A 24193-nucleotide genomic window follows, 5' to 3' on the forward strand; every position below is an offset into this window, starting at 1 on the left:
TCTTGGCCATTTATAATTGCCTCTGATGTAATGGTACAACAATCCTGATGAGCTCATAAACTTTTACACTCGGCTTTTTCTGCCAGCCCCGGACCCACGGCCGCCTCGCCGCTTCCTCGGCCCCCTTCTCCTCGTCCGGAACCGGCCGTGACCTTGAGGCGGTTGGGTGGCAGCCCCGCATCGGTGGGAGCGCGGCCCCAGACAGCCGGCCCTTGTTGCATTGTGCCCGGAACAAAAGAGGAGGCGATGGCATTTTGTTTGTACCTTGGGTTTATTTTGCTTGCGATGTTTTATGCGGCCTGGAAATAAGAGTCTGTGTTGTCGGAACAGTGGCAGGGCTCGCTCTGCACAATGGGCTTGCTGTTTATTTTGGTTATGTGACTTTCCCTTTGGTATAAATGATTTCTTTGATGGAGCTGAGGATGCGTTTGTTCCTGGCTAATTTTGGCCCTTTTCAAAACTGGGGCTCTTTGGATTCTTTATTAGATGGAGAATGTGGGGTTTCTGGGGTGCATTACAGCCATAAGAAGAAAGAAACCAACGAAACAACAAAACAATTAAACCCAAAGTTGCGGCTAAAGCGCCGAAAACGGTGAATTATCGATTTATGGTCAGTATTGCTTTGGTATAGGCCAGGCCTGGCCTTTAGCTGTGTGTCTGAGGGCACATTTTGAGTGAGCACTGATGTGTCTCCTTTCCCCATCAATAAAGGGACTTATTGCAGATATTCAGGTGCTGATTGTCATCAGGCTCAAGTGTCACAACTCTTTGCTTTTCGAAGGACTGAAAATAGGCAAAATGAGCCCGAGAACTAAATGCGTCGTTGTACATGTAGAGTTACCTGTTTGCTGGAAATACGGATGGCTGGAAAACGTGCAGAGGAGGGCGCGGAACAGCGCGCGCATCAGACATTTTAGATACAGGAGAAGAGGTACTGGTGTCTAATGTGTGGGAACCTTGATTAAACCAGGTTGCTCTCTGTGCTCAGTCGTGCATCTCCAAGGACTGACAGACGTCCCTGGCCATTCTGGGCCCTTTGCTTCAACTTCAGGCCCCGTGTCAGGGACATTTGATGCCACGGAGTGTGGCGTGCGGCCTCGCTCAGAACTTCTCTTGTGTCGATCTGAAAAACTGCTTAATTTTTGTTCCTTGATTACCGAAGGCGATGTCTCCTTCGGCGTCTTGAATCACTTAATTGTCTTTTCTGTCAGATTGCAATAGCGCTCTCGAAGACAGTGGATCTTATCTCCACTGCGGTCATCAAACCGTCCCGCGGTAGCGAGCGTTTGATGATCCTTGGTAAAAATGTTCATATAGAGCTGCGGTGCGTCGGGGTGAATGTCACAGATGTGACGGTGTTTACTTGAAGGTACTTTTTGCATTCTGAAAAATGTCAGTTTAGATAAAGTGTGGGCTAAAATCACGGCGTCAGGTTGAGCTCTTCAAGCAGGTGTTTTACTACAGCGCGTGCCTGGCAAAAGTGTCCTTGTCTTCGTATTCTGGTACGAAGTTGTGAAGCAAGCTTATTTTGTCTTGGAAAATGAATTTAACTTGATTCCATGAGCTGCTGATATGTGTGTTAATAACATCTTGAATAACTAGTCCCATAAATTGGAATTATTAATGAATGGTTGTTCTGAGAATTAGTTGAACTTCAGGTAGTACAAATAGCGTTTATAACAAGTAAACCAACAACTGCTCCAAATAACCACCTCACAATCTTTTTTGTGCCAAAGATTATTGGACTCAAAGTGCCAATTCTGCTGTAGAAAGAACAGACTTACCCAGCACGCCGAAAAAAGCTTTCACGTGTCATCTGCGCTGCCCACAAGAGTTGGTTGATTAATAATAATACTCCAGCCCTAAATTACAGCTTCGTTTTGCTGTGTGCTCTGTTAATTCCCCAGGCTGGAAGGATTTAAAGCTCTGTGTCTTGTCTTTGTGTTGCACAGTGATGAACAAAGCGGGTACTTCCCACCTAACTCCCGAGAAGCCGAGGACGTAACTCATTGCGCAGGCACTAGAAAGAGCATCTCTTGGTGCAGGTTGGAGAAGATGATGTGGGAAGAGCGTGGAGTTCCTCGGGGTAGCAAACATGAGGTTTGGGGACAGGTAGAAGAGAGAAACCCCTTTAAATCTTGACACATTTGAGGGTTGACGAATGATGCTGTTGTTCCGTCACGTTGCTCGCAAGCAGGGCAAAGTGATTTCTGCTGCGAGAGTTGTTCTGGTGGGATGTTCCTGTCATAAAACGGGAATATGGGCACTCGTGGAGGGGCAGATTCCAGTCTGGAACTGGTCCTGGGATGTGACGCTGACTGGGAGCCCCACAAAGTCCAGCGTGCTCCCTGCGTGTGTGGGGACCACGATCAAAACATCTACATTTGTTGTTTCTCTTATCACCTTTATAACTGGCAAACGCAGAGCAGGATCCAGAAACCAGAGCGGCTGTTTCACAACGTCCGGGCTGAGAAATGTGTGGTTGTTCCATGGGAATCACTTGTGCGAAATCAGGCCGGGGATGTGAGTTTTCAGTGTTCCCACCCCATTCCCCCCGGTGTGTGCAGAGTTCTTATTAATCCGCTGCCTTTCCCGCTGTCCTGGGACTCCAGGGAAACTTGTGAGGAGAAGGGACTTCCCTGTTTAATAACAGGGCACACGCTTTGGCTCCTGTAACGGGAGCCGTCTTTGGATCGCATTAAACATTGACGCCTTGGGTAACCTCCCCATGGACGTCCCCAGGCCTCTATTTTAAGCGGTTTAAAAATCGTGTGTTAATAATAATAATAAAAAAAAGCGCTTTTGGGCCTGTTGCCATGCAATAGCTATTTTTTGTTGACTTAGATCTCAACTTGAGTAGCGAGCGAGGCATGAAAAATGTTGTCGAAAATATGGTTTTTGCACTGAATTGGCACCGAGCGGCTCCGCGCTGCCAATGATGTCTTGGAATTGGAAATCGAGACCTGGCTCCTGGCGGCTTCTGTCGCTGGGTTTTCCTTGCTCAGCATCGTCACGTTTGGAGCCCTCGACTCGCTCGCCAGGTGCAGGATGCGCCGGATCCTCAATAAAAGCAGAGCGGTGCATCATTTTAATTGGGGTTTGCTGCCTAACGAGCCGTCTCTGTTTTAGAAAAATGAGAATAGTGCTGGTTTAATTTAGTTGTGAAGTTTTAGGTGGTTTGGTGTGGGTGCTGGAGGCTTTTTGAATGGTTCGCGCTCGTCTGAAGTGAAAACCAAATTGCCTGATTCTCTTAAAATTGCTTCTTGGTGCTGGGTTTTGAGGTGTCCGATGTTTCCAGGCAGGATGTGTGTGAGTTAGGGGACAATATGTGTAAATTAGGGGACAGCAGATCAGTTCAGACTCTCACCTGGAGCTGATTTTTCTTGCCCTTATCACCACCAGTTCACTGGAAACCTGGAGCAAACCACAGGATTGGTCTGTAGGATTTTTTCCGGTGGTAAAACGGGGTTAGAAAGGTTTACCCGCCTTTTACAGACTATAAATGAAATGCTCTGTCAATCCTTATTTATTATCCATGCTAGGGGAGGGTTTCTACATACGGCGCCACTCGTAATGGTGTTGATTGCAAGACAGAAATGTGATTTCCGAGAGGTTTTATGTTTGACTTTTGGGCTGTTTTCGTTTTTTTGGCTGGAATAGCTGCTGTTTCCCTCCAACTCAGTCCAGTTTAATTCCCTTTACCTGCTGCGACTCAACAAACAGTTGAACTGTTCTGAAATAACATTAGAAACTGGGCTTGGGGGAAGTAAGATGAAATATTCTGTTGTATTGCTGTGTTTTACTGTTCTGGTGAGCTCAGTGTGTTCATAATATTGTGTTTTTCTTCTGTAGCTTGGAGAACACGGGTTAATTAATACTGTGAAGGGTCATTTGAAGGGTCTTACATGAAGCTCGCATTAACAAAACCCAGCAGAGAGAAACTCAGGCCTAAAATCTGGCCGAATAGTGCAGCTGTTCACTTTACCTCCCAATTCACACGCTGTTTTTCCCACCCTTTCTCTTCCTGCTCTTTCCAAAGGAGCATCCGCAACTTGGAAATCCAGTTTTCACCCCATGAATCCCAATCTGTGGTCTGGGCAATTAAAATATGAGAGGAGAAAGATGCCCTTTGTGGTTTTCACCTGGTGTGTTTGAAATCCTGCGTCTGGTTGGGTTGATTCCTTGTTGTGCTCAAGCAGCACCGGTGGCAAAGCAGGAACCGAAGTGTAACAACGGGGGGAATGGAAAAGGGAAACTTGTTGGAATTTAACACTGCCCTTACTTGTCTTTTTTCTTCTGCAAGAATGCAAAGTAACATTTCCCTTTTTGTTTTGGTGGAAAAAATAGGAAGGAAATGTTGTTTTTCCCCTGGGAAAAAAGGCTTTTGACAAGTCCTGCAAGAAGTTTTTCCGTCGCGGTGATTTCAAGAAGTTCAGGCTTCGGTTTCTCTGTGCGCGGTGGTAGAACTGCACCAGGTGTCATAAATCTTTGGGCAGAAGCGAGTGATGGGAGGAGAAACCCGCTTTCCTTGGCACACTGGGCCGGAGCTGCCGTGGTTCTGTCTGGGTCCCTCTGTCCGCCTGTTCCTGCTCACACCGGGAGCTGCTCCGGAGCTGCCGTGGTTCTGTCTGGGTCCCTCTGTCCACCTGTTCCTGCTCACACCAGGAACCGCTCCAGAGCTGCCGTGGTTCTGTCTGGGTCCCTCTGTCCACCTGTTCTCGCTCACACCAGGAACCGCTCCGGAGCTGCTGTGGTTCTGTCTGGGTCCCTCTGTCCACCTGTTCCTGCTCACACCAGGAACCGCTCCAGAGCTGCCGTGGTTCTGTCTGGGTCCCTCTGTCCACCTGTTCTCGCTCACACCAGGAACTGCTCCGGAGCTGCTGTGGTTCTGTCTGGGTCCCTCTGTCCACCTGTTCCTGCTCACACCAGGAACCGCTCCGGAGCTGCCGTGGTTCTGTCTGGGTCCCTCTGTCCACATGTTCCTGCTCACACCAGGAACCGCTCCAGAGCTGCCGTGGTTCTGTCTGGGTCCCTCTGTCCACCTGTTCTCGCGCACACCAGGAACTGCTCCGGAGCTGCCGTGGTTCTGTCTGGGTCCCTCTGTCCGCCTGTTCCTGCTCACACCAGGAACCGCTCTGGAGCTGCCGTGGTTCTGTCTGGGTCCCTCTGTCCGCCTGTTCCCGCTCACACCAGGAGCTGCTGCCTTGTTCCTTTCCATTTTAGCGGCTGGAGAAGCGGAGAAGTTGGTCGCCCAAAGAGAGGCCGTGTGGACTCTGTGCGGGCTCGGGAGGACCACGCTGCATTGGAAACGGTTCCAGTAACATTCTGATAATAAATGTCATGTCGTCTCTGCTCTATCCACTGTATGCTTATTGTTCTTAAGGCTGGAATTCTGTAGAAACGAGGTTTCAGGCCTCAGAGGAGGAACGTGAGGGCTGAATGTCTTACGGTGACGTTTCCACGGGAGCGGCCGAGATGCTGATGGGGGAACTTGTCACTAAGGCTGGGACGGGAGGTGGAAAATGGGTGTTGTGAGTCTCATCCTGTGCTCTGAGACCGTCTCTCCTCCCCGCTATACGGTTTTAGCCGAATATATTGCTAAGACCCTTTTAGAGCACAAACCTGCCCAAGGCTGGAACAGGAGGAGCCGCTTCTCTCAGCCCTGAGCTCATGTGCATATTGTACCAGTTCCTGGAGTGTCTTAATCAGATGATAATATGGATTAACATATGGATGAGGGAGGGGTTCCCATTTCTTCCTCTGTGCACCTGCACTCCCGGTGTTAGAACTTTGCAGTTTGGTCGGATTTTTAGTGGTTTTGGGCTACATTGAGAAGAGCTTTTCCAGGTTTGTCCTTTCTGGAGTATTTCCGCTCAGTGAGTACTTATACAACGTAGACGTGAGCTTTCTGTAGTGAAATGTAAGGGATGCTACATAATGATAGGTGAACTTAATAAATGCTATGTCAGAATTTCTCAGCAAATTATTATTTTGCTTTATATATTCAGAGTAAAATGGTAACTGTAGCTAGAGTCTGATTTCTCATCATTTTCTCTTTTGGGGGGAGAAAAAAGGTGACAGTAGCAAATAAAAGAGGGGGATTGGTTTATTCTGCAAACATGCTAAAGGAATTTCTCTATGGGAGGGTGAGAGGGTGAAGATAGGACGTCTATATGTGTGTGTTAATTCCTATGAAATACCCGTGAAAAATCAGTTTGTGTAAATAACTCTGAAAAAGCTGCTGCTCCATTACAGTTATTGGCATTTCATGTGACAACCAGCATGTCATTATTTCCCTAATTATAGTAATTGAAAGTCTTTCAAGGACAAATTCAGTTGCTACTAACTCGTTCTATCTTTTTCCCCCCTTTTCTTCAACTTGGGTAACTCCTCTTCCTCCTGGAGAATGGATATTGTGCCCAGGCTGTGCTGAGAAGCTGCAGGTTGTAGATGGGGAATGGTTTCTAGAGCAGCCGTGGGTGTTTTGGGTGCGTTTGGCCGTGTGGTGAACCAAAAGGGACCAAAGAGCAGCGTTAGGTCTGTGCTGGGACGTGATGGTGTCTGGGATGCGGTGGGAGCAGAGGTGACTTCCCATCCCCAGAGATCCTGCCACTCCTCTCACTGAGAAATCCTTGAAGTTCATTGAATGCTGGAATTTCCCCCGGGGAGAATCACCATGTTAAACATGGTGATATCAGCAGTGTCAATACGGCCTGAGAAGCACAAGGCAGAGAAAACGGCACCTGCTCTGAAAACATCCCTTCTGGTTCGGGTTTGCAGCGCTGACTCTGATGGTTTTGGTGAGGAGGAGCCTGTGCTACCTGCAGCGTCTTGCTGTTGGTTTGTTGCCTATGTGACTGTGTTTTTGGCGTTGAACAGAGGTCTGGATCAGAATTGGAAAGGTCGTGCAGCCCGTTGTCCTGCTCGAGGGCAGGGAACAATTGAACGAAATACAACAAGGGCAAGTGTAGAGTCTTGTATCTGGGCAGGAACAACCCCAGGTTCCAGTGTAAGTCGGGGAATGACCTATTAGAGAGCAGTGTAGGGGAAAGGGAGCTGGGGGTCCTGGGGACAGCAGGGTGAGCATGAGCCAGCACTGGGCCCTTGTGGCCAGGAAGGCCAATGGTACCTGGGGTGGGTTAGAAGGGGGTGGTCAGTAGGTCAGAGAGGTTCTCCTGCCCCTCTGCTCTGCCCTGGGGAGACCACACCTGGAATATTGTGTCCAGTTGTGGGCCCTCAGTTCCAGAAGGACAGGGAACTGCTGGAGAGAGTCCAGCGCAGCCACCAAGATGCTGAAGGGAGTGGAGCATCTCCCGTGTGAGGAAAGGCTGAGGGAGCTGGGGCTCTGGAGCTGGAGAAGAGGAGACTGAGGGGGGACTCATTCCTGGGGATCAATATGGAAAGGGGCAGTGTCAGGAGGATGGAGCCAGGCTCTTCTGGGTGACAACCAGTGACAGGACAAGGGGCAATGGGTGCAAACTGGAACACAGGAGGTTCCACTTAAATTTGAGAAGAAACTTGTTTGGGGTGAGGGTGTCAGAGCCTGGCCCAGGCTGCCCAGGGAGGTTGTGGAGTCTCCTTCTCTGCAGACATTCAAACCCGCCTGGACCCCTTCCTGTGGAACCTCAGCTGGGTGTTCCTGCTCCATGGGGGGATTGCACTGGATGAGCTTTCCAGGGCCCTTCCAACCCCTCACATTCTGGGGTTCTGTGTTTCTGTTGAGGGCAGGATAGGAGAACAGAACGCAACGGGGTCACCTCATTCTCCAGCGCTTGGCCACACTTAGCGTTGGGCTTTAGGAAAAATATTCCAGCTCAGATCATCTTAACTGAGCATCTCTCGTGTCGTGGGCTCTCTAGGTGTGCAGAACACAGGCTGGAGTGCATGGTAACCTGCTTTTAAACACATGGCTCTCTGTCCATCCCCTGGTTCATTGAGATAAACGTGCTAGTTGGAAATGTCTCCTTTTCCTTCCAGATGACTCGGGGATTGTCCTCATTGCCACCTGGTCCCTCCGTGCGGGATCTTTTCTGCAGGCCTGTGGAGTTTCGTCCTTTGTAACAGTCTGATGATGGATTTAAAGTCCAAATGACTGTAGGACTATGCACCCTGTGCGAGTTTAGGAGGAGAATCTGGTGTTCATTAACTGTATGTAAATAATTAAACTGGTACCAGACCGGTACCTTCCCTCAGATTCCTTGTGAAATGCTTTGAAGGAAAGTTCCTACCTCTGTGTAGAAGAGACACTGGAAGGGAGGAAGTGCTGGAATTAGTTAAGACTTGGTTTTTGGTGTTATCTCTGACTTAGCGGCTGGTATTGCTGATCAGGGAAAAGGTTTCCCATCCAAGGCCAGTTTACGGTTCCCAGAAACCCCCTTTTTGTTGCGTTGAGTCGCGGGCTGATGAGTCGGACCCTTGGGGACGGGGCAGCCGTGTGGGTTGGGGGTTATTTTATTATTAAGGAAAATAAATCCAAACTCATTTGCTTCCTGTTGCACGGAGGGCTTGTGGTAATTGCACTTTGGATCCCGTGGAAATGATTCGGGGCAGCTGCGTATAAAGGATTTGGACTTTCATATTAAAGTTGCGTGCGGATGCTCGGACGGTGTTGCAGTAGGAAGTGTATTTAGGTATCAAAGTGGTTTGGTTTATTACGATACACTAGTGAGGCTCCATGTGTCGTTCACCCCGTGTCAGAAGCTTTATGTTGCTGTATCTCTCCAAATCAAGGTTAATGCTGTAGCTCCTCCATCGTACTTTCTGGGCGTGGGGTTACTCTGGAACAGTTTTCTTTGGTTTTACGAAAAATCACCTTTCTGGGAGTGTTGTTTAGAGCTGCTGTGGCAGAACAGGCTGTGTTGGTGGGGAAGTGATGAGTGTGGATGAGGGTTCATAATGGAAATGGTGTAAAATACACCCGCATGCTCTGGAGAAGCCAAGGGCCCGGTGATGTGCGCTGGACGTACAGGACAGACCGACAGACCTGTATTTAAAGATACTTCTAACCCAACTTCACTGGCCTTCCTCTGTGGTTCTTGATGGGGCTGCAGACGCTTGTTTCCTCATTAATTGTGATTGATTACCTTGCAATCTAGGACAAGATTTCCTTTGAAAAGCTATATGCTGATTCGGTGTGGGGAATTAAAATCAGATGAAGTGATTAGTGTTCTATGAAATATCCCAGGGCAACTGAGCACTCGTTGGTTTTCAGCGGCGTTTTGGCTCTTAACCCTCATCTCCCCTCTCCGGAGCAAGGTGTAAATCCGTTGTCCGAGGTGAATAAATAATTAGGCGTATTGTTTTAGGAGATCGTGGTGTAATTTGCTGCTGAGGCTCAGAGCACAGGTTCAGTGGCTTTAACGCTAACGCAGTGTTGAAGTGCATGTGTCAAGGCAACAGTGATACTTGTACCGAGTGTATGAAGGTGAGTGTTAAATCTGATCGCTCTGTAAACGGCAATAAACCATTCGGAGTTGTCACCGCTGTCGAGGTACAGTCACGCCTCATCTTCCTTTTCTCATCTGAATCGAGTTTCTTGTTATACCTGTTCCCAAAACCAGTGAGGACTTTGCAGCGTTGGCTGTTCCTCCTCCCCCCATGGCGTTGGCACGGTTGGGAGTTTTTGGATCCTCTCGCCGGCTGCCAGCACACGCTCCTTTCAACTCGCCGAGCAACTCCCGCGTTGCTCATTTTGCCTTAAAAGAAAACTGGAATTCTTTCTGAGAATAAAAGCCGAAGGACAGAAGCGAGAGTGGGGTTGCAGGCCCAGGCTTCAAAAATCACTATAACCAAGGGCTGGTGGGCACTTTTAATTATTATTTTTAAATAACATTGTGCTGCTGTGAGGCTGTGATTCATGTCGGGCTTGCAAAGCTTAATAAACCCCCTGGTTTGGCTGAAGCTCTGAATTTCTTGCCTATGTCGTCTCTTACCAACAACAGCAGCTCTGCCTTCGGGATGCAAATAAATGATTTGGGTATAAATACTGGAGATGGGTTGTTGCTATAAACTTACCCAGAGCATCCTTGGTAAATGCAGATGGTAACTTGTCATTACTGCAGCTTTAAATATTTTTGGTTCCGTGGAACCCAAGTGGAGTCTTGAAGGCTGAATTTTAAGGCTAAAATAAGAGAAGGCTCAATAAAATGCACAAAAATAGCATCTGAATTTGTCAGCTGCTGCGATGAGAAAGGAAATAACTTTTCTTCTTCCCATTAGCAAAACAAAGCTTTGTTATCTTGTATCATGTTGGATCCCTCCTATGAAATACTGGAGGGATGGGCATGGTGCTAAGTTGCTTCCTAATGAGGTGACACCAGGGCTAACACTGAATGTGCTGTGAAAGTCAAGGGCTGCCCTGTAACTGAGGAATATTTGAGAGATGCTTGAGGTAATTAGGTAATGAGTCAGGGCCGTTGTCTGGCCAAGGGGGGTGTCCCTTGGGCAGGTACAGCGGCTGGTCCCCGTTACAGAGGGGACACCCACAGCCGTGAGCTTGAACTGGTGGTCTGGGAGACAAGGGTGATGGAGTTCAATTAACCCAAGATCGCCGCTCTCTTCCACAGATTCATTCCAAACCTCAGACTTCCTGCATTATTTCGATCTTCCTTTCTGTTGCGTTATACGTATTTTCCAATAAATTGGTTTATTCTGCAGAACCCGCATAATGCTGGAACGTGGTTTGGAGAAGCGACAGGCCCCGGCACGCAGCTCTTGTTAATACTGGCGGCTGCTCTGGACCAGATGAGCTGTGTCTGCTGGGCCGGGGTGGCTCTGATGGCTGGACCGTTCTTTGGTGACAACCATGGCTTTGTCACCTCCATCCCGGTGCTGTGTGTGCTGGGACAGGTGGGACCTGTTGTGTTTTAGGGCCCTGACTCGGTCCTGTGATGCCTCTGGGAGATGCTCCTGCCCCCCGGCGTGGTGCAGGTCATGAGGATTTGCCCGTCCAGTTGAGGCTGTTCAGCCGCCGTTTATTTGAGCGTAAAACGAGACAAATTTGCAAAGTGGTGAGATATTCAAATACAGCTTGAGCTTTCAGACAGAGAGAAGTGGGTAGAAACCTGCGATGCTGCATTTACAGACAAACAACGAGCAAGAAATGGTTTTTAGAAAGCTAAGAGGCCAGGCCGGAGGCGCCTTTTCAACTCTTGACTGTGTACCAGGGCCCATCGGATTCCTGTGCGGAAAGGGCTTTTAATGAATTGATAAAACTAACTTTGTTGTGGCAGATAAACTCTAGTGAGCCTCTTGCATTGGGTCGTCTTCAACCGTAGAATTTGGAAAACGTATTCAGTAGCGAAAGACACCTGTCTGTGAGATAATACCGCGTGTTTGGAAGGAAACGGGTTTAAGGGGAATTAGCCGGATGACTTAGTTTTGCCACAGGTCGCTGTTGTCTGGATGTATTTGCAGGACTTTCAGGTTTCAGCGATGCTCAGCGTGAATATTTTGCGTCTTGCGAGCGATCTGGAGCAGCTGCTCTGTCGCTGATTGAAATCAGATCACTTGAGTAGCAGTGGCACTCGGTGTGATTTGCTCTTCCATCCCAGCCCTTCCTCCTCCTGCTTTTTTTACAGCTTCTCTTGGCCCGGTCCCATGTGTGTGGTACAACACGAGCTCACTCGCTCCTTCCAGCGTGGAACTCAGGCTGGAACGACAACGCTGTAATGAGACGCTCGCCCGGCTTTTTGGTGCCTTGCCTCCAGTTCATTAGAGCAGATGTAGGAGGTTGGCTCAACTTAAAGCCCGGTTTAATATCCAGGAAGGAAGTTTCTATCCATTTTAAAGGGAACGCCACCTTGTTATAAGCATCGCGTGTTCCTGCGATCATCCCCGTGGGGCTGAGACGCGGTTTCTTTACAGCTCGGCACCGCGTGGATTTGGGGAGGGTTTGGAAATCTCGGGACGAGTTGGTTGGAAAGTGTGTGAAGTGAGTTTGGAGTCTGAGAGGGAGGGATTAACAAATTACCTAATTATTTGAATAGAAGGAAATGATGTTTTTGTGCTTAGCTGTAAGTCAAAAGGGTTTCCCCCTCTCCCAGTTCAGCACACCTCAGTCTTTACAGCGTCAACCTGACTTCAGGTCCTTTCACACTACAGCTTTTCACAGCTCCAGAAAAATCTCCTGTTAATGTGAGCACGCACCTGCCTTTGAGAGACCCCCAAGACTGTGGGAAACCCGGTGTGTGTCGTCTTCAGATATGATAGCGGTTGAAATATTGCATTGAGGGTCATGAGAGGCACCTAAATAATGCGGTGCGATAAGCAGCGTGACTGCGTGTCGGAGAGAACGGCTGAAATGCAGAGCCCTGATAAGCTGGATTTGTTGAATTTGTTAAGGAGGGCTTAAAGTCAGGCTGGGGAGGAAAGATGAGATCAACAGATGCACTTTAAGACACGGGCGGGCTTGGCGCTTTCTCACCCTCCACCTTAAAAAATATAACAAAATACAGAATCCCGCTTGGTTTTGGCCACAAACCCTGTCAGGTTATTTCCAGGAGGGTTTGAGTTGAGGCTCCCATTTCATTTCCCCAAATCATCTTCTGCTTGACTTCTTTCAGGAATAAAACGTTCCATAATGATGCAACCTGTAAGCAAAACTCGGGTCAATTTTAATCAATTTGAAGAGTATTAGTAAGAGTGGTGCTTGGGAAAGTCCTCCGAGATGCGCGGACTGGCCTCTTGCTGAGAAATGTTAATGGGGTAATTACTGAATTGTGTTTAGCCAGAGACAGTTCACAGTGTAGCTGCTTGGAGAAAACTCACTCATCTTCTTTCCGCTGGTAAAGTTTAGTATCCTGGATTTACAGAAAATCTCCCCAAAGGAACTGATGTAATAAAAGTATAATCACGGAATGGAGCCATTTTCAACAGGGCTGATCTGAAGTTTTCAGGAGCTCCCGATAACTCTCGGTGAGAAGCAGGTGACTGAGGTAATTTAGAAATGTCCTGTTTAATGTGCAGCATTCACTTGTCCTGAGGTCTGTGTGTGAGCAGGGAGCCAGGCTCTTCTGGGTGACAACCAGTGACAGGACAAGGGGCAATGGGTGCAAACTGGAACACAGGAGGTTCCACTGAAAGATGAGAAGAAACTTGTTGGGGGTGAGGGTGTCAGAGCCTGGCCCAGGCTGCCCAGGGAGGTTGTGGAGTCTCCTTCTCTGCAGACATTCAAACCCGCCTGGACACCTTCCTGTGGAACCTCAGCTGGGTGTTCCTGCTCCATGGGGTTATTGCACTGGATGAGCTTTCCAGGGCCCTTCAACCCCTGACATCCTGGGATTCTGTGATTAGAGAAATAGAAAGTGTCTTCAGTCAAACTTGACCTAATGGAACAGTCAGAAGAACAACCAGACTCCCTCTGGTTGCAGAACTGAAACCACTGAGCAGAGGTCAGTTATTTGAACGCTTTGGCAACCGATAATTTAATCTACATTGATAAAGGGATGATGATGCATTGCTTCTTAGTTATATATTCAAATCTAAGTTAGATTCGAGATTAGTGGGGATGAGAGGGGGAGTTTTCTGTAGCTTAAAATGGATTTATCCTGTGAGTTTCCAAAGAGTGAGTGTTTGTAAGGCCCAAACCAACCCTGTACTGTATTCCAAAGGTCAGGTTTAGGGTGGTTTCCCAAAGCAGTGGGTGCCGCCACACGGGCTCCGCGTGTTGTCCGCGTTGTGGAGGAACTCGGTGGATTTCTCAAGTTTAAAAAAGGGAGGGGAAAAGGAAAATAAAAAAAGGAAGTGCACATTTCTGTGATGACGCCCTCAGAAAGACACGCTTGTCATTGGAACTACCCTGCTGAGACACCCGATAACACGACAGTGTTGTGCTTAGTGTCAGGTTTTGTGGGTGTTTTGTCTTTTGGGGGCATCTTCTTCACTACAGGAGGAGTTTTCTTTGTATCAGAACTTTAATGTCCCCTCAGCCTCTTTTGTCTCTCTTTAAAAGCAAAGCAAATAGGGCGAGAGGCGGTGAAGCGTGACCCGGTGCGCTGGCCCTTCCGAAGGCTGTGAAGGGGCTGAGTCCCGGCTGGGGCGCTGACCTCAGCACAGCCACTTGCACCTGAAATAGGTCAGATGAAAGTGTTCCTGGTTGAAGGTGAGCCCTGTTTGCTCCTGAATGAGAACGGTTGTCAGTTTGTGCTCATTTCCCAGTTTGAACTCTCCAGGCTGGTTACGGAGGAGTTGGAGTCGCTGTGCGTGGAGTTTGTGGAGATATGGACGGGCAGGATGGTGTTTGAGCTCCAAACCTGAACTCTGAAAGCCCCGAACACTTTGCTGGGGCATCTTGTGTTGCCTTCCAGGTGTCCTCAGGTCCCCCCTGCCCCGTTAGTTCTGTCCGGTCAGTGACATCACGGCGTTGCCATGGTTGGGTGACGCAGCAAGGCGACAACTGACCACTCGCTTCAGCCTTTGGTCGCGTGCATCGGCCCATCTGGCTGGTTTTGGTGGATCTCCCAGACTTGGTATCGACTTGGGACCATCCGGCATGCATCATGTTCGTCCGCAACTACCTGTGCTTTGCGTGCAGGTGCTATCACACCGCGTATACCTTCGTACCGGTGGTGAGTCTGCACAAAATAGAGTTTATCTTGATGGAGGCGCTGCTGCCTTGGTGCCACAGCTCATGGTGCCCCTTGAACTTGAAATAGGGCAGAGGTTTAGTTTAGGCGAGGGCTTAGGAAGCAGCGTGGATGTGGTGTTTGATGTTGGCACCTCCAAGGCCTGACCCAGCGTTGGTGTCTCACAGCACCCTGAGCTCTTGGTCACTCCAGGGGATGTGGAACATACCAGAAATAGCAAAGCAGCCTCTCTGCTTTCATTAGGGTTGCTTTTTAGAAACATTAATGTCAGTTGATAAAGCCTGTAGTCGGCTTTGCGATCAAGACACAATGTTTTCCCTGTGATTCTCCATTTACTGTGACTTTCCCGTGGAGGTTGTGGAGTCTCCTTCTCTGCAGACATTCAAACCCGCCTGGACACCTTCCTGTGGAACCTCAGCTGGGTGTTCCTGCTCCATGGGGGGATTGCACTGGATGAGCTTTCCAAATCCCTTCCAACCCCTGATATTCTGTGTCTTCTCATCTTGGTGACCTCCAGCCCCCTGCAGTTTGCTGCTCCCCATCCTCAGACCAGCCCGATGCCTCTCACCGAATTCCCCGGGCCCGCTCGGGGTTTATGTCTGTACCGGCCTTTCGTTTCGCAGCCAAACAATAGTTATTGCCGGGGCCATGTGGCGCGTCACGTGCGGGTGTTTCTGCGGGGTCCTCGCCCATCTGTTCTCGGCTGTTTCTGGGTTATCAGGCGCGGGTCCAAGTCCTCGCAGGCAGCAGCTCCGTGCGGCCAGAGATTACGAGCACGAACCTTCCTGGCAGGAGCGGGTGGCTTTGCTTTTTATGCAGATGAGCCATGTGCTTCTCACTTGAAGGCTCCGTTTCCACAGGAAAAGCCGTTTCCTGTGTTTGCTTCTCGGTGGGCGGCTCCGACCGCGGTTGTGCCGGCCGTGCCGAGCCGGGCGGCGGGTTCGGGAGCGGGATTACGGCGCGGTGCCCCCCCCTTCCCTTCCACCTCCGCCGCTACGTCACCACAACACAACCACACGCGCTCGTACTGTTGGTGTCATTCATTCAGTGCCAAGATTGCTTTAAAAAATTCCCTTGGCCCCAGTTCAAACAGGAGTACAGCTGGGATGTGTTAGATTTTAGGCAGTCTGCCCTCAATTTGAGATGAGTTATAAATAGCAGTGCCGACTTCCTTAACTACCACTCTCCGAGGTAAAATGCAGGTTAATTACTGTGGGAATCAATTAGGGCTTCTCTCGGTTAAACAGCCGGCAATGCTTTTTATTATTTTTTATCACAAAAAACGGACAACAAATGTGGTCAGGAAAAGATTTCGGATCCAAGGTGAGAGGTTAGGGCTTTCTGATTATTCTTTTTGGCCTGTTTTCTTGGGGGCAGCTGAGGAAACCAGTTGTGGCCAATATCCACGTCTGCAAACCTGCGCGGTGCTGGTGTGAACTGGAGAGTTCAGTAAATGACTCTGCTCCTTCTCTTCCTCTGTAATAAAACACAAATAGGTAATAAGGTAATGGGGGAAAGTCAGAATGACGCTTTTCGGTACAGCTGTGGAGGGTTTGGCTCTTGATTCCAAAGTGGGATTTGCCTCTTCCCTTGTTTTCCTGCTGGGACCATTAAGCAAGTCTCCTCCAATTTCACCAAACTGCTCTTTTGAGAGGCCGAATTTCTCTTCTGCTGGGCAAATTGAATTGTTTGTGGAATCCTCTTGAAAGAATTGTTTGTGGAATCCTCTTGCCTGCTTCTTTTAGGAAAACTCCAGCGTTATTTTGAGGAATTGGCTGGTTTTGGTGCTGCTGTTTCGTTTGAGGGTCTGACACCCTTCACATCACACACACCGATTTGGGGAGCTTGTCACTTGGCAATTCCAGCTCACTTTGGATTTGCTGTTCCAGGCTCCAGCTCTAGAAATACCTGGAATTTCTGGAAATGGAGACATTTCTGGAAATGTTGAAATTTCTGGAAAGCTCAGCGATTTCTCCGGAGCGCTGGCTCAGTGTCCCCTTCATTACACACCACACCAAACAACTTTGCTTTCAGAAGCTTCCTCTGGTGACAGGACCGTGTTTTGCCGAGGTTTGGTACTTAACGGTGTTATAAAACAGCAGAGATAGCGAGATTGAAGGGAGAATAGAAGCAATTTCTATGAATGCAAGGAGGTGTAAGCAGGGGGTCTGGACTCCAGTGATCAAGGAGCGACACTTTCTCTCAATTATGTCTCTCTGTGGCAGGGCCTTTGCTTTTGAAGTGTAATCACAGTAATCTACTCCTGCCGTTTCCTATTGAAAGGATTTCCCATGTATCAGTCCAGAGAGGAATCCGCAACCTTTTGCAGTCGGGGTTTGGTATTTCCTTATTTATCCCCAAGTGTTGTGCAAGCGGCCGGTGGAACACGGGTGTGCGGCATCTCTGCCCCCCAAAAACTGCACAGGAGCGCCTGGATCCATCTGCGCTTCACCGGGTTACAACTTTGACTCTTCTTGAGTAGTGAAATTCCTAAAAGGACTGAGATTCAAGTAAATCTGATGGTAGGATCTTTAAGCCAGGGCAATGCTGCTAAGACAAGCGGTTTAAACCCCGTCGCCGAAAGAAATGTGTGTCTTTAGTGGGAGATTTTGCAGCATTTGAGATACACACGGCAGCCCCAGGGAGCGCAAATGAGCCTGCACGGAGTCAGGAGTATGTGTATGAAATAGCTCCTTCATTAGAGATTAATTGGCGTTGATGTTTCTTCTGTTTATAGAACTTTATCTGCGAGGCTGTAGTTCAGAACCGTGCTCTCCGTGGTTGTTTTCAGCATCCCCTGTATATTAGGGCCTTGTGCTGGTTCAAAGCACCGTGAACTCCTACGCCGAGCAGTCAAGGTGACGACTTGGTCACATCCTGGAAATACCTTTGGCTTTTACGTTTTGGGTTTGTTATTTTGTTTTTTACAACTGCATACACAGTTCCGAGTGTTTCTTGAAGTTCTTTTGTCGTGCTTCCTGTAGGAGTCATGGAAAAGTGGATCTTGCCCTTGTTTCTCTCCATCCTGAAGGTACAGTTAGTTTTGTGGGTGACCACAAAGAAAATCTGTGCAGAGGCAGCGTGTGGTTCGTATTTAAAATAAAACTTACAAAAGTCCCCAAACAGGAGCGTATTTGAGAAGCTGCCCTCGCTGCGGACGTGAGGCAACAACCCGGAGGAAGCGAGTAATGGGCGGAAAAGATGCTGAAATGTTTAGTCCGTAGCCCCAAAGCTGCGCTTGATGGGGTAGAAGAAGAAAAGAGATGTGAGGTGAAAGAGGTTTGAGCTGTGAAAGCTGGGGGCTGGGAAACTCCTTTTACATACCAAAGAAGATAATGCGGGGAGGGGAGAGATGTCAGGGTGGAAGGTGATGCCCAGAAGGCTCAGGAAGCATTAGGGACAATCCTTGAAAGATGTAAACACGATTTGCATCCTTAGGATGTATGGGAGCTCCGCATGGGTGCTGCCATTCAGGAGAGGAGTCACTGCAGCTCTTAGCATTCAGGCCACAGCCATCAAAGGCATTTGGGTCTTTTCCTCACCCCCTGAATGGAAGCTGCTCTTAAACACCGTACAGAACCCTGTGTGGGTGCTTGGTCTGCAGGGTCCAAAGCTTCTCCTGTCCTCTGAGCCTCCGTGTTGCTCCTCAGCGGTATCACCTGCGATAACTTGAGCGTAAAAAGTGAAACGTTGCTTTCCCAGAACTGTTTTAGTATCAGTGTGGACTCAAAGGGAAACGTCCAGCACAACTGAGCATGCAGGGCATCGAAAATCTGCCTCGATAAGAGCATCGCGCTGGTGGCTGGTTGTGAGCACCTTCTGCAGGACAGCAAACACGGCACCGGGGCTGAGCTGAGTGAAGGCAAGGACTTGGACCTGGTTCTTAATCGATTTGTGCGAATTTATCCAAGGGGGCCTGATCTCAGTTAAGTCCCCCCTTCTCAAAACTGGGGTGATTTTCCTGCTGTCTCCATTAAACCCCCAGAAGCAGCATTAACTCCCCATGGTGCTGCATCCCCCTCCTTGGCAGCCGCTCTGCTCACGGCTGCTCAAACCAACCTCTGCAGGCCCTGCGTGCTGGGACTCCAAGCTCCCGGGGGAGGATTTTCCGCCATGTAGCACGCCGCACCAACTTTTTATTGATCGTTTTTTTCCCCTAGGAGGGGTTGGATTCTGCAAATGTAACTGAAACGCTGCGCCGGTCCCCGGGATCCTTTTCCAGCAGGAGCTGGGTTGGTTGGGGCGATATTTGCTTGTGCGGGCCTGTAGTGCGAGAGGGGTGGATCTGCACAAATACCAGCCTAGGGCTAGGTGCGGTGTAATGGAGAGCCCATTGTCATGGTGATGGGTGGAAAACTCTCATTGCTATTAGTTAGGTCATCGGGAGATCAGCCCACGATTCTTATTCAGTCCCAGGTTAAAGACAGTGCCTGGGATTCATTTAGAGGTCACTGATCGCAGCACTTTGGTGTGGTAGGTAGGTAGGAAGGCTGGATTTTGAGGTTTACGGTGTTTTCAGGAAATCTGATTGTCTGTTGTTATGTCTTGGCTGCAGGCAGGGGTAGCAGAGATTAGGAAGTTTAGTAAAGTTGCATTTATTCACTCATCGCGTCTGCTCTAGAACTCATGGACCCGGCTTTTAAGGCTGATGCTTTTTCTTTTCATGTATCTAAAGAAATGTGATTTAGAAACCTTTATTCTACAAAGGCAGCAGGCACAAAGCACGTGTTAAAAATAAGGCAAATACTGCAGCCTCGAATGCTGTGTCAGTAGCACTGCCCGGTGATATTACTACATCAAGATGGATTAATTGAAATGCATAAGTGTAAATTAACAGCCCGTAGTGTTTTGGGAGACCTTGTTATATGTCAAAGAAGCGGTGTTTCTTGTGAATATTTAAATTTTCAGCCTAAATTTACCTTGTTGTGGAATACTTGGCCATTAATCTACTACCTACTATGGGGAAAAGCCACTTAGGCTGATAAATTAATCTTTCTTAATGATCTTTGCCCCCTTCTTTCCTGTCCTCCCGCCACGGGAGATACGTCAGCATAAAACACCTTCTCATTGGGTTTGTTCTTTGTGAAACGTCTGCCGGTTTGAAAGGGCAGCGGGAATCCTGCAGTAGTTCCCAATGTAACTGTGGGGTTTAGCACCTGAGAAGACACAGATGAGCTGCTTCTTTGCACCAACCCGTCCGAGTTTTTCTTAGGGGTTTTTTTGGGAAGTCGTGAGTGATTCCTGGAATGTACATCATGTGTCGCAACTTGCTTTGCAGCCTTCAAGCCCAATGGATCAGATGGGGAAGATGAGGCCTCAGCCGTACGGAGCAAACAACCCGTACACGCAACAGCAGGGAGCTCAGGCGGGGCCGCAGCCAGGACACGGCTACCCGGGACAGCCCTATGGACCACAGGCTCCCCAGAGATACCCCATGGGCATGCAGAGCAGGACACAAAGCGCCATGGGCGGCCTCTCATATGCACAGCAGGTAGAGCACCGAGCTTCTGTTCTTTCTGTATAGCAGGCGGGCAGAGGAGCAGCCGAGAACCTGAAGGGACCAGCCTCAAAGGGTTGATCCGTTCTTGGGTAAAGCTGCGTGTTGCTCCGCACCTGGATCCAGGTGTGGCGGGTGTACAGGGGCCTCTTGCTTCCAAGAGGCAGCGGCAGATCGGTGAATCGAACAAGGGAACACTCAATAGTGAGGGTAGTAAGATATTCTTGCCACGGGGTTCTGTTAAAGACACAGCAGCTCTTTACAGAGACAGGACTTCAGGGCAGTTTTGGTTCTCTACCTGACCCATGTGGATCATGCTGCCCTGTTTGCAGGGTTCGAAAGGCTGCCTTTTGTTTCATGGAGCAAACAGTCTTTCCTTTCGATGTTACTGTCACTGAAGGGTGGTCGATAGAGATTCCTAAAAACTTAGTTACAGTGCCTGTTAAAATCTTTTGTTACTGCCAAGAATAATGTCACACACAAGTGACTTTTGCTGTTGTCTGGGAAGTAGCTGGGCAGTGGCATTTCCAGTACGTTCCCAGTTAACTGCTTTGCACATGTCTCTGAATCTTTTCCTCTTGAAAATAATCTTTGTGTGTGTGTAAAATACCTTTATAACTGATCTAAGCTCACCCTCCTCTTCCGCAGATTCCTCCTTATGGACAGCAGGGCCCCAGTGCGTATGGGCAGCAAAGCCAGACTCCATACTACAACCAGCAGAGCCCTCACCCCCAGCAGCCGCAGGCTCCGTACTCGCAGCAGCCGCCCTCGCAGACCCCGCACGCTCAGCCTTCCTATCAGCAGCAACAACAGCCTCAGTCTCAGCCGCCCCAGCTCCAGCCGGCGCAGCCGTACCCCCAGCAGCCGACCCAGCCGCCCCATCAGTCCCCGACCCCGTATCCCCAAGCGCAGCCCGCGGCCGCGCAGCACCAACAGAACCAGCCGCCCTACGCGCAGCAGCAGGCGCAGTCGCCCTACCAGCAGCAGCAGCAGACGCCGCAGGCGGCTTCCTCGGCTCTTTCGCAGCAGTCGTCATCGTACCCCCCGTCGCAGGCGTCACAGCAGCAGTCTGCGTACTCCCAGCAGCGCTTCCCCCCTCCTCAGGTAGGCCGTCTCTTGCTTGCTTGCCTTCTCTAAATGTTGTTTCTTTTAAAGATACTTGGGCAAATCCTTTTCTTTGTGCATTAAAGGCGGCTGAAGTCAGCAAGCTGGCTGGAACGATGACGGTAATAGATGTGCTGCCTTGTCATGCCTAGATCTGTATCTACACAGAGATGTTATGGTGCTAATACTGCAGATTTCAAGACTAGTGTCGAGTAAATGCTGCTGATTGGCAGTACCAGTGTAGAGGGGTTCATACTGGGATGGTTGTCACGCTACCCACGTTCTCCAGGTGGTCCCAGAGCCACTTGGTTTAGCACAATAGCAGAGCTCAATTTGTAGAGTGGCACGTGGAGGGTGACGGAGGATTTTGCTTTTAAATGTAAAGCTTGGCTGTAGGAGGAGAATAAAGCAGCAAGCGCATGGAATTGAAGATAAAATCATGAAGCTTTTTTTTAACTATAAATTTTATTTATTTTTAGCAGGGCTTAATAATATTTTAATAGCTGCGTGAAAAGGGAGTTGGGACCTTTCAGCCAATGCATCGAAGGCAGCTCTTGGAAAGCTGAAGATTTTAATGGAGTTGCCTTGTTTGTGCGATGAAGTACTTAGAGCTATCGTAAGCTGTCAGATCCAGAAGCCGAGTGGGCATCCTCCTTGGGCAGCCGCTGTTCTTTGGGCTCTGTAATAGGAGAAAACAGGAGAATTACTGTTTTGTCGTGTTTTAGACATCGCTCCCAGCCCGGCAGCGTTTGCAGGCGTGATGCCTTCAACTCTTTGCTCTCTTACTTCCTGTTCTGGGCAAACATCACCGAGGGCAAATCATTCTTCCACAGTGTGAGAATACACCAGAATGATTCCAGCAGAGCCTTTATTTTATTACCTTATTTATTTTTCATGTTTTTTCATGTTTCAGGAGTTATCTCAAGACTCATTTGGGTCCCAGGCATCATCTGCTCCTTCCATGGCTTCCAGTAAAGGGCAAGACGACATGAACTTGAACCTTCAGTCCAGACCTTCCAGCCTACCGGTGAGTGCTAAACAGGGCGAGGGGAGAGACGAGTGGAAACGGGGCTCGTGGAGCCTGTGCCTTTTACTAAGTCGTTAACTTCCGGCTTCCCACTGGAGATTAAATGTAATTTACCAAAGTAATGGATTTGAGGGTAAAATTTAACCCTAAATACCCTGCATGTTCTAGCTAGAAGATTTTTCGAGCTGTCTGTTTGCAGAGTCTGAAGCAACCGACTGCCCTTAGAGCAGAGCCTGACCTGCAGGGAAAGGATCTCATTTTGATTGCATTTTCTCGTTCTTCAGCCCACAGTTGGTGCTTTGCAGCCTGATTCCCTTTCTGTGTCATTGGATCCTTGTCCTGCTCATTTAAGGCGCTTTGGTCCAATCTGACTGAACAGTTGGTGAAAAAGACAAGTTTATTAGTACCTGGAGTGAGGAAGATCAGTCACAGCTCCTTCCTTGGCAGATGGAGAATTATGTTCTCTTTTGCATTCTCCATTTACTTGCTGTATGTCCAGCGAACAGTGGGATGTGTGATAGCGCCCAGTGTTCCAGCAGCTTTTGGGCCAGAATAGTTTAACTTTGGGTTAAAACTTCACCAAGACAATGGAGAAGGGTTACAAGTTAAGATTAGCTTGCACAAGTCAGTCTTTGCCTCCGACTTGGAAAGTTCTGAGCTGCCGAGTTCTGATTTTGCCGATTATTTCATTGTAACCGGTAGGAAGTGAGGGAGCTTTTCTTTCTTTATTTGGTGCTGGCTGAGTCGGTTTTGGAAGCTGCACTTGGGTTGAACAGAGCAGAGTTATTTCTGCTCTCCGCAGCAAGAACAGCTTTGTTGTGAGCCCCTTGAAATAATTCCTTTGGATTGCGGGTACAAATTGTCACCCAAAACACAAAGTGACTCTAGTTCTGACCACCTAGTTGTGGGTTGTTCCTTTTTTGCTTTCTTTTCTCCTGCCGTTTGGTCCCCGATTACAAAGATTTAATTTGTTCTGAGGCCTGGGGAAAAAATCCTGTTAAATAGCATGTTTCTTTCCACTCTGCCTCTCCACAAGTTCTTCCATGTGACCCATCTTTTGGCCAAGAACGTAGGAAAAGTGAAGCCACTGAAGTAATTGAAGAAATTGCTCTGGCTCGGAACGGTGGGAAGTCGCGTTGTTGATAGAGCTCCGTGAATCCTCCCAATCAGCGCCCTCTGACTCAGATTATAGGAATTAGCTGCTCTGCTTAGCACAAGTGGCTCCTTCTCAGCACCAAGCGGGACTTTGTTTTATACCTTGCGGTTATATGTATATTGGGCCTTTTGCGAGTTTTCCTTTTACCCAAGAGGAGAAGAGAAGATCGTTGGATCCCTAGAAATAAGAGAATATGATCCTTCCTGTGGAACCTCAGCTGGGTGTTCCTGCTCCATGGGGGATTGCACTGGATGAGCTTTCCAGGTCCCTTCAACCCCCGACATTCTGGGATTCTGTGTCATTCTGTGATCCTGTTTGGAAGTTTTAAATGTCCACCAGTTTTGATCAGATACTTTAGAGAGACAAATCCAGGGTGCAAAGAATAGCTGTTTGAGTAGGCCTGCTATAAGCTCCCTTCTGTTTGAAACACCTTGTTTACCTGACTTAATCACCAAACAATTTGCATTTCAGACATCCAGCAGTCTTTAGCTTGTTGTACTTTTGGACCTTCTGTTCCTCAGTAAGGAAAACTTCAAAACAAGGAGACCCCCCTGCAGAAACTCAACCTTATTCTTGTAGGTGTCTGATGGTTCTTTGTCCTCTCTTCAGGATCTGGTAGGACAAGACCAGCACCCATGTCTGTGAATTGAGGAAGCAGTGGAGAGCGATGATGGGGAGAACGTGGGAGGTGTTGGCAGCCGACTCTTGGTTTCAGTGATCAATCTCATGCACAAAGTTTGACCTGGGAGTGCTTGGAAACAAAAGAGCTGCGTGGAAGGGCGCTATCAATTTCTTTTTATCTTCCTTCTATTGCTTGAGTCTGT

At 48.7% G+C, this 24193-nt stretch overlaps 1 protein-coding gene across 2 annotated transcripts in view; it reads left to right on the plus strand.

Annotated features, from left to right (window-relative positions):
- ARID1A (AT-rich interaction domain 1A) overlaps window positions 1-24193 on the plus strand; it is a 54155-nt gene that overhangs the window by 2287 nt on the left and 27675 nt on the right. For both annotated transcript variants that reach the window (XM_071799170.1, XM_065857448.2), the window contains exons 2-4: window positions 19864-20076; window positions 20731-21186; window positions 22100-22213. In XM_071799170.1, coding sequence (XP_071655271.1) covers window positions 19864-20076; window positions 20731-21186; window positions 22100-22213 — 783 coding nt within the window. The remainder of the gene's footprint in view (window positions 1-19863; window positions 20077-20730; window positions 21187-22099; window positions 22214-24193) is intronic.

The sequence above is a fragment of the Patagioenas fasciata genome, chromosome 25 (assembly GCF_037038585.1).
Source record: "Patagioenas fasciata isolate bPatFas1 chromosome 25, bPatFas1.hap1, whole genome shotgun sequence".
Taxonomy (NCBI): Eukaryota; Metazoa; Chordata; class Aves; order Columbiformes; family Columbidae; genus Patagioenas; species Patagioenas fasciata.